This window comes from Bubalus bubalis, chromosome 8, assembly GCF_019923935.1.
Source record: "Bubalus bubalis isolate 160015118507 breed Murrah chromosome 8, NDDB_SH_1, whole genome shotgun sequence".
NCBI classification, from domain to species: Eukaryota; Metazoa; Chordata; class Mammalia; order Artiodactyla; family Bovidae; genus Bubalus; species Bubalus bubalis.
This window is the reverse complement of record NC_059164.1, coordinates 88,700,426-88,716,422: the sequence shown is the minus strand read 5'-3', so window position 1 is coordinate 88,716,422 and position 15,997 is coordinate 88,700,426. Positions and strand designations below refer to the sequence as shown.

At 35.8% G+C, this 15,997-nt stretch overlaps 1 protein-coding gene across 8 annotated transcripts in view; it reads left to right on the top strand.

Annotated features, from left to right (window-relative positions):
- POT1 (protection of telomeres 1) overlaps window positions 1–15,997 on the top strand; it is a 97,824-nt gene that overhangs the window by 21,655 nt on the left and 60,172 nt on the right. For 7 of the 8 annotated variants that reach the window (XM_044946837.2, XM_044946840.2, XM_044946843.2 and 4 more), the window contains 2 exons: window positions 409–456; window positions 5,199–5,313. In XM_044946837.2, coding sequence (XP_044802772.2) covers window positions 409–456; window positions 5,199–5,313 — 163 coding nt within the window. The remainder of the gene's footprint in view (window positions 1–408; window positions 457–5,198; window positions 5,314–15,997) is intronic. The other variant, XM_044946838.2, reaches the window with a different exon arrangement.

The window sequence follows — 15,997 nt, the reverse complement described above, 5'->3', positions numbered from 1 at the left end:
TCATCCTCTCCCTCTCTCTTCACCACCTCCCCCCACCACTGCCACCGCCATACACACACACATACACACACACACACAGTTGAAGACTACCTGTTTGGTCAAGGCTGTCAGGCAGAGAGGCAAAATTGGGTCAAGCCATGTGCCTGCAGGCCAACATCTACCTGTTTTGTATTCTGTTTATCTGAACAGGGCATTATATAGACCAGTGTGGTCCTATGATATTAAAATTAATGAATTAAACTGAAGCTTAGCTTAGACAATTTTGTAACTGTCACTGTTCATTTGTAAGCTTTATGCCATTCTAGTGAACTTTAATATTTTAAATTAAGATTGTAGGTTTAATACAGTAAACATCTGTAATCACATTGCACATGTTTGGATACAAATAAATCCTCTTGTTTTTTTCAGGTTTATGTTAAATCTGTAAGAGATTGTTCTACAGAATCAATGTCTTTGGTAAGATGATGTTCATTTTAATTTAGAAATGTACACGCTCCCACACACACATACATATATATATACATACAAATATGTATTCAGGCAACTTTATAGCTAGCTATAAAGTTTGAAATAGTATCAGTACAGTGGGAAAACATAATCTCTGTTTTTTTAATACACAATGATATTACATTTGAGTTATATATTTGCATAATAATTAATATTTGGTTTGTCTGTTACCTGGAATATTTGCAAAAATTTTGCAAAAGTTATGTGCACAAGAAAATTAAAGTGGAAAAAAAAGTTTTATTGTGTGAAGACACTAGGATTTTTGCTGCTTCTAAATCTTAAGCAGTCATTTCTTTTGCTTTTCATCAGCTTATGTTTAAAACTGATTATTATGCACTAAACTGTGATTTGATAAATTATGTAATTTTCAGTAAAAAAAAGTTTTTTACACTTCTGACACATTTTGCTTTTCTTTTACAATCATTTTTTCAATATTTTAAAAAATATTGTTGTCTCATAGCAATGAAAAGGTTCCCATTTTTTCAAGTAAACTACTTATAGCTGAGTGAAACTAGAATGAAGGTAATATGTTGATAAAGTTTAATATAAAGTTTATGTTCTACCTGTTCTTAAACCTTTACTTTCTATTGGACAGAGTTGGTCAACTTTGTTTCTAGTTAACAGTAACTTCAGGGTATAGGCTTTAAATTCTGAATACTACCATAATAGTATAATATAAATTTGTTATTTAGGGAAACAATAACCAATAAGAGGATTATACTTTTTTAAAAATATCAATTAACTCTGATATTAGTATTTTTAAAATTGTTATAAATAGGTCAAGTTCAAATATTTGATTCATCCATGCACCTGTAAATAAGGCAGAAGTAAATGAAAGCCTCTGAACTTAGGAAAAATGGTTTTTCAGGAAGCTCAGGTATTCTGAAATAGTAGCATATAATTTAGCTGCTATACACACATATACATATGTTTTACTTACATTGAGAACCAAATTACTGTCAAGAAGTTTATTGCTAGTTGTGAATTAACAAGTATGTTATTTGGAAGACCATAATGGTTAGGGTCTTTGAGCTGTGCTGGCCTTCCTCTTCATCTCTACATTGGGGAGATGTTTCTTAAGATAATTTATTTGATCTGTTGTTTTGGGAGCTGAGCTCCTCTCAGGTCTTCCTGTTCTATATGCTGACCATTATTTTTCTTTCATTTTTTTATATCATGTTTTGATGAGATTTCTAAGCAAGCTCTGTCCTTCCTGTGTTTGACCTGAGCCTTCTTGAAAAAACCAATTCATTTTGATTTGATTTTTAAAATTTTAACTGTTAGTATGATAGGTAACCTTATTTCAGTTGGGAGTGAGATTGGTGGGTGACAGAGCCAGGTGACAGAGCCCTTTTCAGGATTGTTTGACTAATAGTGTTTGTAATTTCCTCGGTTCTGTCTTGCCGCAGCAAAAATTTGAAGCAACGGACGGACAAGTGTTATTACAGCTCAGTGTTACTGCTTGGTTACAGCTCAGTTTTATTTGGCAAACAAAGGAAAGTACATCCTCGAGGCATGAGGGTGGGCCAACCCAAAAGAAGCACAGAGAAGAGAGAGAGAGTCTCAATTTTGGCTCCTCGTTTTATTTGTTTTTCTTTTCTCCTCCCCCTGAGCCTGCCCTATGTAAATTGGGCTAGCCAGGAGGGCTGCTTGTTTCACCTGAGGTTCTCACTCCACTCCTCAGGCCTTCCTTTGTTCTATTTTTGTGGGCTTTTTCCTTTCTTTCTCAGTTAGCCACCACCATTCTGGACTCCGTTTTCCTATTCTAACTACCTAACATTCCTCCCTCAAGAGACTCAAGATGGGAGGCCCAATTCTTTGGGAATAGGGGTGTTGAGGTCTCTCTGGCTACTTCCTGCTGAACTGGGATGGGGAGGGGCATTGGGCCTCCCCTTCTTGCTAGTTTCAAGCCTCAGAGTCCTTATAGCAGTGTCCATCTAAGGGTGAGTGATATTTTCAATGGTCGGCTCTAGTTTTATATATCCTTGTTGAACTGGCACTGAATGTTGTAGCTTGTTGACCTGGGCAGAGACAAAACGGGTTAGACAATTGATACTACATGGAGCAATCATAAGCACCATCAATATGGTGATAACAATGATTAATAGGGGTATTAGCCAACTCCAAATTCCCCATCGCCAGGAGAAGGATCCTCCAAAGAGAGATTGTAGCAACCCCTAGAATTCTTCTGCTCATTCTTTGAGATCCTGTAGGATCTGAATTTTTTTTTTGAGTACTGTAAGATTTTCTTTAACTTCAGTTCAGTTCACTCGCTCAGTCGTGTCCGACTCTTTGCGACCTCATGAATCACGGCACACCAGGCCTCCCTGTCCATCACCAACTCCCAGAGTTCACTCAGACACATGTCCATCGAGTCAGTGATGCCATCATCATCTGTCGACCCCTTCTCCTCCTGCCCCTAATCCCTTCCAGCATCAGGGTCTTTCCATGAGTCAGCTCTTCGCATGAGGTGGCCGAAGTATTGGAGTTTCAGCCTCAGCATCAGTCCTTCCAATGAACACCCAGGACTGATCTCCTTTAGGATGGACTGGTTGAATCTCCTTACAGTCCAAGGAAATCTCAAGAGTCTTCTCCAACACCACAGTTCAAAAGCATCAATTTTTGGTGCTCAGCTTTCTTGACAGTCCAACTCTCACATCCATACATGACCACTGGAAAAACCATAGCCTTGACTAGATGGACCTTTGTTTGCAAAGTAATATCTCTTCTTTTCAATATACTCTCTAGGTTGGTCATAACTTTCCTTCCAAGGAGAAAGCGTCTTTTAATTTCATGGCTGCAATCACCATCTGCAGTGATTTTGGAGTCCAAAAAAATAAAGTCTGACACTGTTCCCACTGTTTCCCCATCTATTTGCCATGAAGTGATGGGACCAGATGCCATGATCTTCGTTTTCTGAAGGTTGAGCTTTACGCCAACATTTTCACTCTCCTCTTTCACTTTCATCAAGAGGCTTTTTAGTTCCTCTTCACTTTCTGCCATAAAGGTGGTATCATCTGCATATCTGAGGTTATTGATATTTCTCCCGGCAATCTTGATTCCAGCTTGTGCTTCTTCCAGCCCAGCATTTTCTCATGATGTACTCTGCATAGAAGTTAAATAAGCAGGGTGACAATATGCAGCCTTGATGTACTCCTTTTCCTATTTGGAACCAGTCTGTTGTTCCATGTCCAGTTCTAACTGTTGCTTCCTGACCTGCATATCGGTTTCTCAAGAGGCAGGTCAGGTGGTCTGGTATTCCCATTTCTTTCAGAATTTTCTACAGTTTATTGTGATCCACACAGTCAAAGGCTTTGGCATAGTCAATAAAGCAGAAATAGATGTTTTTCTGGAACTTTCTTGCTTTTTCAATGATCCAGTGGATGTTGGCAATTTGATCTCTAGTTCCTCTGCCTTTTCTAAAACCAGCTTAAGCATCGGGAAGTTCATGGTTCATGCATTGCTGAAGCCTGGCTTGGAGAATTTTGAGCATTACTTTATTATCTTACCTGGAGGTATTTACCCAGAAACAACATGTCTCATTCAATATGACTCAAGCCCCTCCCTGTTCAGGGATCAGGAGATCTATCTCATGTCTATTTTGGAGTACAGCCCCTGCCAAGCTGTTTGCTCTTTAGAACTGTCCTGAGAAACCTTATCCCTGGAAACTTAATTTTGGGAGTGTTCATTGGAATGGCACTCATCTGTAGTCCTGAATAGGTGTCTGAGATCTCCCAGGGGCTCACAGGTATATTGAGTGTCCTCTTCTGTTTTTTTCCATGGCTTGACTCATGAGTAGTGAATCCAGGAGTTGTGTCTGAGTACCTTGACTGCTGCGGGGGTAGAAAGTATTACAGCATAGGGTCCCTTCCATGTGGGCTGGAGTTGAGCTTTTGGGACCCATCTTTGCAGACTTTAATCAGGACTTGAGTCCCTGGAGCATATAATGGTAGCTGTTTAGAATCTTTTGGGCCCTAGTTGACATCCCACAAGTGTATATCTTGTTGGAAGTACACAATGGCCATGGTATAAGACTGGAAGGTCTGAGCCTCTGAACCTAGGAAGAGGTCACTGACATACACAAAAGGTCTCCCATATAGCATCTCATAAGGACTAAGACCAACCTGTTCCTTAGGGGCATTACAGATGTGGAGGAGAGCTATTGGTAAAACCGCCTTCCATCCCAGGGAGGTCTCCTAGGTTATTGTTTTATTGCTGATTTTAAGAAATGGTTTACCTAACCCCTGTAAATCACTTCCCCTTTTATTTCCAAACTTATGTACAGTTATTTCATATATTTTCTCCTTTTATTACCATTTTAATGTCTTTGTATCATTTATATTCAAATCTGTCTTTATTTAGGCCTTAGTAAAATCTTCATAGCAGTATAAGAAAAACAAATATATGCCATAAGTTTTGAAGTGATTCTAGTTAAGGTTAAAAAGTAGAACTAAAATCTCTTAAACTGCTTTTTTTTTAAAGTTGTATACAGATTGCAACATTAATAATCAAAGATATTTATAAGAAAAACTAGTTTATACGTAACCTTTATAAGCTGTGCATTTCCCTTTTTTTTTAGACACAAAGAAATAGATGCAGATCAATTTATTAACTTACAAATTGATCATAACATGATTCTAAAATCTAAATAAATACTTAATAATATTGATATATTCACTGTCTTTCTTTAGGCTCCAGCCACACATTATGTATATACACCCCTGAATCAACTTAAAGGTGGCATGATTGTGAATGTCTATGGTGTCGTGAAGTTCTTTAAACCTCCGTACTTAAGCAGAGGAACTGGTAGGTATTGGGTGAAGATTTTAATGGACTGAATCTGCTTTATTGGTTTCAACACAGCTCCTTCGGTACTCTAAGCCTAACAGGCTCAATTCTGATTTGTCATTGTCAAACAATACTGATGCAGATTTTTTTGGCCAGTTTTATTTATGAAATAAGTGTTGTCTTTAGTTTCTAAAGAATAAAGAAATTAAAAGGATGCTAAACAGTAATATGACAGGATATGAAAGTATATATGAAAGAATAAGATAGAAAAGGTAAATATATAGCAAATTACAGAATACTGTAATACTGTAATGATGATTTGTAAATCATTTTAATTCTGGTATAGAAGTTAAATAACAAATGTATAAAAAAGAACCATCTGTAAATATATGTTAGTGGGTACACAATATAAAAGAATAACATTGTAATGTTGTAATGTCAGTGATCTAGAGTATGTGTTGGGAAGAGTAAAAGTGTAGCGTTTTTATGTGTGATAGTTTATTTTTTATCAGCTTGAGACAGTTTTAACTGTAAAATGTCTTATGTAAATTTTGTGTTAACCAAAAAGAAAATAATCTATGGATGATACTCAAAAGAAAATGGGAAAGGAATCAGACCTTATCTAATGACAAAAAAAAAAAAACAAACAATGAAATACAAAGGAAGATCATATGAGGAAACAGGGATCAAAAGAGCTACAAGTCAAAAAAGAATTAGCAAAATGGCAAGAGTAAGTTCTTCTTTAAATGTAAAAGGGTTAAAGGCCCTATTCAAAAGACTTGGGTTGTTTTTAAGGTTAATTGAAAAGATATAACCTATTCTTAGCAGTGGCCACAGGACTGGAAAAGGTCAGTTTTCATTCCAATCCCAAAGAAAGGCAATGCCAAAGAGTGCTCAAACTACCGCACAATTGCACTCATCTCACACTCTCGTAAAGTAATGCTCAAATTCTCCAAGCCAGGCTTCAGCAATATGTGAACCATGAATTTCCAGATGTTCAAGCTGGTGTTAGAAAAGGCAGAGGAACCAGAGATCAAATTGCCAACATCCAGTGAATCATCGAAAAAGCAAGAGAGTTCCAGAAAAACATCTCTTTCTGCTTTATTGACTATGCCAAATCCTTTAACTGTGTGGCTCACAATAATCTGTGGAAAATTCTGAAAGAGATGGGAATACCAGACCACCTGACCTGCCTCTTGAGAAACCCATATGCAGATCAGGAAGCAACAGTTAGAACTGGACATGGAACAACAGACTGGTTCCAAATAGGAAAAGGAGTACGTCAAGGCTCTATATTGTCACCCTGCTTATTTAACTTATATGCAGAGTACATCATGAGAAACACTGGGCTGGATGAAGCACAAGCTGGAATCAAGATTGCTGGGAGAAATATCAATAACCTCAGATATGCAGATGACACCACCCTTATGGCAGAAAGCGAAGAAGAACTAAAAAGCCTCTTGATGAAAGTGAAAGAGGAGAGTGAAAATGCTGGCATAAAGCTCAACATTCAGAAAATGAAGATCATGGCATCTGGTCCCATCACTTCATGGGAAATAGATGGCGAAACAGTGGAAACAGTGTCAGACTTTATTTTTGGGGGCTCCAAAATCACTGCAGATGGTGATTGCAGCCATGAAATTAAAAGACTCTTTCTCCTTGGAAGGAAAGTTATGACCAATCTAGACAACATATTCAAAAGCAGAGACATTACTTTGCTAACAAAGGTCCTTCTAGTCAAGGCTATGGTTTTTCCAGTGGTCATGTATGGATGTGAGAGTTGGACTGTGAAGAAAGCTGAGCACCAAAGAATTGATGCTTTTGAACTGTGGTGTTGGAGAAGACTCTTGAGATTTCCTTGGACTGCAAGGAGATCCAACCAGTCCATCCTAAAGGAGATCAGTCCTGAGTGTTCATTGGAAGGACTGATGTTGAAGCTGAAACTCCAACGCTTTGGCTACCTGATGCAAAGAGCTGACTCATTTGAAAAATAACTGTGATGCTGGGAAAGATTGAGGGCAGGAGGAGAAGGGGACAACAGAGGATGAGATGGTTGGATGACATCACCAACTCAATGGATATGGGTTTGAGTGGAATCCAGGAGTTAGTGATGGACAGGGAGGCCTGGCGTGCTGCGGTTCATGGGGTCGCAAAGAATCGGACACGACTGAGGAACTGAACTGAACTGAATCTATTCTATTAAAAAGTGCAAACTTTTAAACAGACTAATGTAAAATAATGTGTTCAAAAAGCCTGAATTTCAGTTTTCTGAGAGTTAATGTATTTAACAGACAGTGCACTTTCATCTTGGTTTAATTCAGTTCAGCATTAAATTTCACATTTTTCTGTTGAGTCTAATTTTAAACAACAGTTTGTAAAATGCATCATTGTTTTATGTGTTATTAATAAAAGCTATACTTTACTGTCAGTTTTAAGATGTAGCCATATTTTAAGATGTAAAAATATGAAACGGGTAGTGGTAATGAAACATTTTCTTTATATACTGTGTGTCTGCCAACTGAGAACTGCTCAAGCTGAGAACACTAAGATGTTCCTAGTGAGTTAATATTCTTTAAAGATTTAATTTATTAAATTGTTGTTTAGTCACTAAGTTGTATCTGACTCTTTTGTGACTCCATGGACTGTAGCCTGCCAGGCTCCTCTGTTCATGGGATTTCCTAGGTGAGAATACTGGAGTGGGTTTCCATTTCCTCCTCAGGGGACCTTCCTGACCCAAGGATTGAACCCATGTCTCCTGCATTGTAGACAGATTCTTTACTGAGCTACCTGGGAAGCCCTAATTAAATTACATACGTAAATTTTATTATGAAATGGCCTCTAAGTTTACTCCTTGCTTTGTTGGATGGAGGAAAATTTTATTTTCATGTGGTCCGAATATTTTGTTAATGTGTAGGTACAACTTAGTTTATGTGAAGATGATTATGTGTAGCCTATTAAATCTAGAGATAAGAAGTTTTGAAATAGAAGGTAACTAAGTTTAAAGAGCCCAAAGGGATGTTTAATTGAAAACCCTGATTTCTGTTGTTTTAGCAGGAGGGGAAAAAAACCCTAAGGTTGAAGCAGAGAAATTTTTGTTTGAATTTCTCAAATATTTTCATTCAACTTTACCTTTTTGCAAAGTACATTCCATACCCCATCATACCGTTCAAAATACACATGCATACTTTCACTTTAGTAGTTTTCTTCTCATTGAATTTTCCCCCCTGAATTTTACATTGCTCATTCTGAGAATTCTGTTACTGTGATCCTCTTCCGATGGTGAGTGTTATCCTGCTGGCTTTCATTGGCCTGCCAAATGTAGGAATAAGCGACATATTGGTAATAATGTTCCTCTAACTTGGTAAAAGATATAATTTTAAAACTTTTTTGCACTTGGTGTGTTGCAATTGCTTATCATTAAAAGTTTATAGTAAATTAATCAGCAAGTATATTATGTTAAAAAATAACATGAAATGAAATTAGAAAATAAAAAGATAGCTGTTTTTAAAACAGCTGTGATGACTCAACATTAATTTTATATAGCATAATCATTTTCTTCTGACAGTGTTATTAATTCACATGTATATAATGAAAGCACTGGGAAACTCTATAATAATATGTTTATTATATATTCTATGCATCTTATATGTCTCTCAGATATCCAGTCCCTATATTTCTCTGTTTCTTCTGAGATACTAAGTTAAAATGAATGTCATCAATTTTTTTCTGAATATATTCATTGAAACTCTAAAATATGTCTGAAGATATAGGGAGATACCTTTACAAGCAAGATAATAGCAAGATAGTAGCATTTGCAAACTATCTGTCTTTTCATTTTAGTTACACTTACATTTTTATTTCTGTTTGATAGCGTTCATCCTTCAACATGCTGCAGGAGAGTCAGACAGAAAGCTCTAATTTTTGTGTTCAGGAAAGGATCAACTTCATTAGTATTACCACTGAAAAGTACTAGAATAAATGTACAGGAATAACCCACAGCTGTGCCTTTTTTGTATGATATAAAGCAACCTTATTTCACAAATACATGGCTACAACCTAAATATTACATCTTAATGTACAAAATAGTTATGTGGAGGAAAGTTACTTTTATGCAACTCAAACTTAGGTAGGTGGAAAAAAATTCTCTTACATATCATCAGCCAGAATTTTTCATTAAAATTCACTTTATAAATGTTCAATTCAGTGCATTAGAGGCAATTAGGTGCAATTTTGCATCCTTACTACTTGGCTGGAACTTTTCTTGAAGACTTTCCTCCTCTGTGATAATGATTACACATGACCTGTGGCACATTGCCATCTTGTTTTAAAGCATTGCACATGCTTTATTTCCTAAGCTTTGTATTCAGTCTCAGGGCAGTTGCAGCTTTTGCAGAAGTCTCATCAATCCTGTGTTAAAAGGACTACAGATACTCAGTCTCTTACTCATTTGTGATAAGATGTCATGAAAACCAAGAATATCTCAGGGATAATGAGAACACCATGTATTAAAAGATCATGGTATCATCAAAAATGATTTTGATAATCTCTCATTGGGGTACATAATATGGCCTCTTTCATGTAGGAAGAAAAGGTAATTGTCACCTTCTTGGGATTTTGAGATTTGTAACAGTTAGCTCCTGTGAAAACCTTACAGTTACTTTCACGTTACAGAGCTGGATATAGAGAGCTAGGTATGTGGTGTTTCATCTTGTACAGATAACATTGGGCATGTTTTCTTAGATAACACGTATAAAGGAATTTATTTTTAACTTTGTCTCAGATTTTAAGAAATAGCTTAATTCTTACTTTAAACTTGAGACACCTTTACTCTGTTCTTATTGTCTGTTCTTACTAAGTAAGGTGGATAGAGGCAGGCCATAAATCATTTCCATCCAGATCTGTTAACAGTGTATAGTGATGCTTGCTTGGTTAATATAGTCCCTGCTCACAGAGCAAATGGGATGAGTAGGGGGAACTCTTGTTTGTGCTTATTCTTCCTAATATTTGAGCCCAGAGGAAGGGAGAGAATAGTCAGAGTATTCGTATCATCTGTTTTTATTGTTTACCTCTCCTTTTTCCATTCTCTCCCCACCTTTGAGGCCCTAGAGGTCTCAGCCTTTTTGTGCCGTGTGGTATGGCCCATCACCTATGGCTTGCAGGGTTTTCTCAGGAATGCTTTATGTTGTGAAATTATTTTCATACCTCACCTTCCATCAAAAATTCTCAATATCAGAAAAAAACATCTTAGTTAAACTGACCAGTTTTGGATGTTACAGTGTGTCTAGAAGTGGACTTCTTCTATTCAATTTCTTAGAAAAAGGACACCTGTTGCAGCTCCTTCCTGAGCAGTATAATCAAATTACTAACATTGTATCTACAACATTGGATTTCTGAGAGCTCCTATCTATTTTACTTACTTTTAGTTTTTAGGTTAGAGTACTAGGATATAGAACCCCAGGACTTTATCTTTTCTTGTTTTGTTAAACGTTCTAGCTAACTCTGGATTATTAGTTTTGGTTTTGTAAAAATGCTGTTTTCACTTATGAAAATCTCTTAACCATTTTTGTATTAATGTCATGTCGCATAATTTTTTGAATATTTTTGTTTTGCATGAGTAATATTGGTTGCCTATTAATGATGATATAGCTAGTAGCTTTTAATTTCACAAAGTATAATAAATTCTGACATTTTCTACATTTAAATGATTGAAAAAGCATTTATTAAATACTGAATGATTAATGACTCTTTGGTACTCCATATAATCCAGGAGCTTTTCTGATTCATCAAAGATTAAAACATCAGGTGTAACATAAATTGTGTGTAATATAATTATATTTTTAATTTTTTACAATTGATAATGCATCTTTAGACATTTGACTGTTTTGTAGTCTTCAACCTTTATGTTATGAAAGTATGATGACAGCTATGTAGAACCTGCTCTAGAAAAATACATATGCATGTGTCAAGACTTAAACATACAATATCAAAGATTCATTCCCTGCTTCCTTTGAGCTTCAGATTGGAAACTCCTGATCTGTGTTATGTTTAGACTCACTTATCTGAATATTCAGTTAATATCAAAGCTACAGCATATGTATTGGCTTAATATATGGCATTTAAAACAAAATAAATATATAGGTTTTTTTTTTTCAGTTCACTCGTTTGCATTTATTCAAAAAACATTGACAACTTTCTATGTGCCAGGTGTTATATTAGACATGAGACATTCAAAGATTTACGTAATTGTTTTCCACCCTCCATAAATTAAAATTTACAGTTTAGACAATCATTACAATACAATAATTATAATTATTCACGATTTCACTTTGGTTTTAGTCTTTCCCCAATTTGTAAAATTCTAGTTGTCTATTTTATTGTTGAAAATGGACAGAATCGACATTGTGAAACATACTAAACTTTTTAAATGTGTATTTTAAAGCTGAATGGTGGATTTACCTTTTATATGAGATGAAGGTTGTGGGCAGGCATGGAGTTTTCCATTTCTTTTGAGCTAAAGCATTATGTCTAGTTGAGTGAGTTGAGACTTCTCAATTGCTTGGCTATCTTACTTTCATGATGGGAGGGCAGCCAGAGCACGGCTAGTCATCACTTATCTCTTTAAGGATTTGGAAAGAAGAGCTAAGCCTCTCTTCACTGTTTTCAGGCTATTCTGTCCATGCCAGTAGGAAATATTTAGGTTTCCACTTGGAGAGTGAAGGTGAAGAAAGATCTTTCTTATTCTGTCACTGAACCTTTGTATGGATTGCTTTCTTATATGCAAGATGACTTCTTTGAGGTTTGTGGCATCACCTCTTTCCTGTCCATATCCTAGGAAGATGTCTCTCAGAACCTTTTCCTCTAAAAAATTATTAGCCCACTTACTATGTTTCATGAGTTTATAGTTTTAATTATTTCAGTGAATAATAATATCAGTGTTTTCTCATTCTTTCATGAAACTTGTGGTACATTCTTTTATTCATTCACTTAGAAAATGTCTTTGCTAGCTTGTGTAGCATTATACTATAGTTAGTTGTTGTCTAAAGACAGAGACTAATAGATTGTTGTCCATAGATAAAATAACTCTCAGAGAGTTTATAAGTGAGAGAGATCCAAAGGTAATCAGCTAGTTAATACAAGGCACAGTTGTATTATGCTGTGATTAAAGGCATAACAAGGTGCTTTTAGAGTAGGAATGCAGAGATTAATGCTAACAGAGAAAAGTTTCTAGGAGATGTAGCCCTTTGAGCTGAACTTTAAAGGATATTGGATTTTGATAGAAGAGGAAAAAGAGGTAACATTCCAGACTTTGAAAATAGCAGCAACAGTTGTCAGCTTTATAATGAAAATGTGTACTAGTGCTGAAGCAGTCGACTTAAATATAATTTGAAGCAATAGAATGTCAGCAGTATATTGATGCATACTTTTATGCTCTTGTAGCGGGCTTTTTTAGGGATCATTATTAAGGACCTATGATACACAGTGTGATACACTCCTTGTTTATATTCTTGAATAAAATTAAAAAAAAAATTTTGTATTTAATTTATGGTTTTCATATGTGGTAAAACTGGCTTGTTCAGATTGTATTGGTTATATATACAGTCAACATCTTTATATGCTAGAACTGTCATGTATCAATCATTGGCAGTTGGTCTTTGCAAGGTTATTCAGAATTATTACAAATATATTTTAAGTGGACTTCCCTATAGCTCAGATGGTAAAGAATCTGCCTGCAATACAACAGACCCAGGTTTGATCCTTGGGGCAGGAAGATCCCGTGGAGAAGGAAATGGCAACCCACTCCATATTCTTGCCTGGAGAATCCCATGGACAGAGGAGTCTGGTGGGATGCATTCCATGGGGTCACAAAGAGTCGGACACAACTAAGGGACTAACACACACTCATATTTTAAGTGGCTATCAATGCAATACTTCATTATATTATATAATATATTATATAATGTATTATATTATATATCCATCACAGGTCTAATGGATTCTATTAATATTGGGCTCACAAAAATTACTTTTAAGTTACAAAAAACTTTGATTTCTATCTGCATTTTTAAGATTTTCTTCTACTTCAGTATATTGCTTTCCCTCCCAACTTCACATACATCAATTAAGAAAATAAAAATATATTCTGTTCCGTATTTTTCAGTTTGGTTGTCCTTTTTCAGTGATTTCTGGCAGCTTCTTGCTCTTTTTCATCATAAATGTTATAGATGATTTCCCCAGCATTTTAGTTTTGTGCTGATAGTTTTTGAAATATAAATGTTTATAGTGCTTGTGGAGTCATAATTTGTTTGTTTGGTGAGTCTTACCCATAGAAGATCTGCAAAAAGATTTTTTTCTTTAAGATTATTTTATAGTTTTTAAAACAGGATGTATTGCCTCAAATTTTATTTTGTATGTAGTGTGCAATGATCTCACTTTTTGTTGATAACTGCCTTGTTTCAAAATCATCTATTAAATATTATGATGTGTCTAAGTCATGTATATTATCTGTACCTCCATATAAGGCTCTGTGGAAGAACAGCTAACAGAGAGCTTGGGGTGAATTCTCTTCTCCCAGTGTATGATCTGCAACAGGTCTCCTCAAAAAAGAGGACTATTCAGGTGTTGCCCAATTTTTAATCATTAGGCAGAGTATTTACTACAGTCCCTACATGAGTTTTTTATGCCACTGCGCTCCTCATCTTCAAGGCTTTGTCTCCTTTGCAAAACTTCTTGAACCACCACTGCACTGTATGTCCGTTAGCAGTTCCTAGGCCACATGTGTTGTTGTCGTTGCAAGTTGTCTCCACTGCTTTACAACCCATTTGAACTTGAATAAGAAAATTACTCAAATTTGCTTTTTGTCTAACATCATTTCCACAGTCTAAAATAAATATGCAATAAGCAGCAAGTAATAAGTCAACCCAGTCAGTCCTACATGAAAGCAACCCTGAATACTCATTGGAAGGACTGATGCTGAAGCTGAAACTCCAATACTTTGACTACTTGATGAGAAGAGCTGACTCATTGAAAAAGACCCTGATGCTGGGAAAGATTGAGGGCAGGAAGAGAAGGGGGCAACAGAGGATGAGAGGGTTAGAGAGCATCACTGACTCAATGTACATGAATTTGAGCAAACTCTGGGGGATGGTGAGGGATAAGGAAGCCTGGCGTGCTGTAGTCTATGGGGTCGGAAAGAGTTGGACATGAGTTAGCAACTGAACAACAATAGGAAGTCAGCAAAAAAAACATAAAGGGAGAAATGTGCGTTAAAATGATGTATAATATATAACCATATTTATTTAAGAATGTATTCCAGTATCAAACAGCAAAATTCAGTAAAGTAAAACCGTGATTACTTTTGCACCAAACTAATATTTTTATGCCATTATGTTCACGTCATATAGAGAGCCTCACTTTGCTTCTGGCTTTTTTCACTTAGCATAATGATTTTAAGGCTCCATGTTATAGCATGTATTAGTAGTTTATTCCTTTTTATTGATGAATATCAATATACTTTTATAGTTATTTTAAAAGTCATTCTTTTTATTTTATCTACCTTATTTTAAGCACAAACTCTGGAAAGATAAAGAACACTGCTAGTTTTAATATAAATCCTTAAACCTAGTATACCATCTATGACCTGTGGTTGCTTAATACCTAGAGTAAAACATAAGAGGAAAATGCCCCCAGGTGTAATTCTAGAATAACATTTATAAACTTGTCGAGTGTCTGTCTACCTACCTACTTACTTTCCTGTCTAATCTGTGTGTATGTGCACACATGTATTTAGAACCTATATCTCTATCACACTGTTTACGCTTTCTTCTCTTCCTGCTTCCCATGGTCTTTTCCAATATTATAAAAACATGAGTGGAAATTATGATAACTTCATACCAGCATAGTTACAGAGTGCTGTTATGTATTATATAGAAAGTATCCTTGTAAACAGATAAGGTTGTAGCATATAGTATCACCTGAGTTCAGTGATTTGCCTTCATAGCTTTTACTTTAGGGATTCAATAATAAACTTTCATACAAATAGAAAACTGTTGGGGAAATACTGATTGGTTTAAAAGCAATGCTGCTCTAGTATTGATAATAGATAAAAGATGGTAAAGCAACTTTCATGGAGGAATTTTTTGTGGATTATATAATTTATGCATGCATGCATGCTTCTTTGATTAAAGACCTTGCTTAGATGAACTACCAGCTTTTCCTTATAATATAACTCCAAGGCAATTTACACTTAATCATACTGAGGAAATTAGGTGAATTGCTTAAGATTGCAGACTATAGGGCTTAATTTATCATTTGTTATCTTTTCTAGATTTATATCAAGTTACATGAAGTATTACCTAAGTGTTAAAGTAGTTAAAACACTTTCTCAGTTTAAACATGAAGTCTTACTGAAGCATTAAAGTAGTTAAAATCAATCCTTTATCAAAAGTTTAAATATGTGTTTTAGAGGTTATTTGGGGGTTCCAGGTGGCTCAGTGGTAAGAGAATCTGCCTGCAACTGCAAGGGACACCAAAGATGCAGGTGTGATCCCTGGGTCAGGAGATCCCCTGGAGGAGGAAATGGCAACCCACTCCAGTATTCTTGCCTATAGAATCCCATGGATAGAGGAGTCTGCTGGCAACAGTCTGTGGGATCACAAAGAGGCGGACAGAAATGAGCACACACATGTACACATACACAGACATT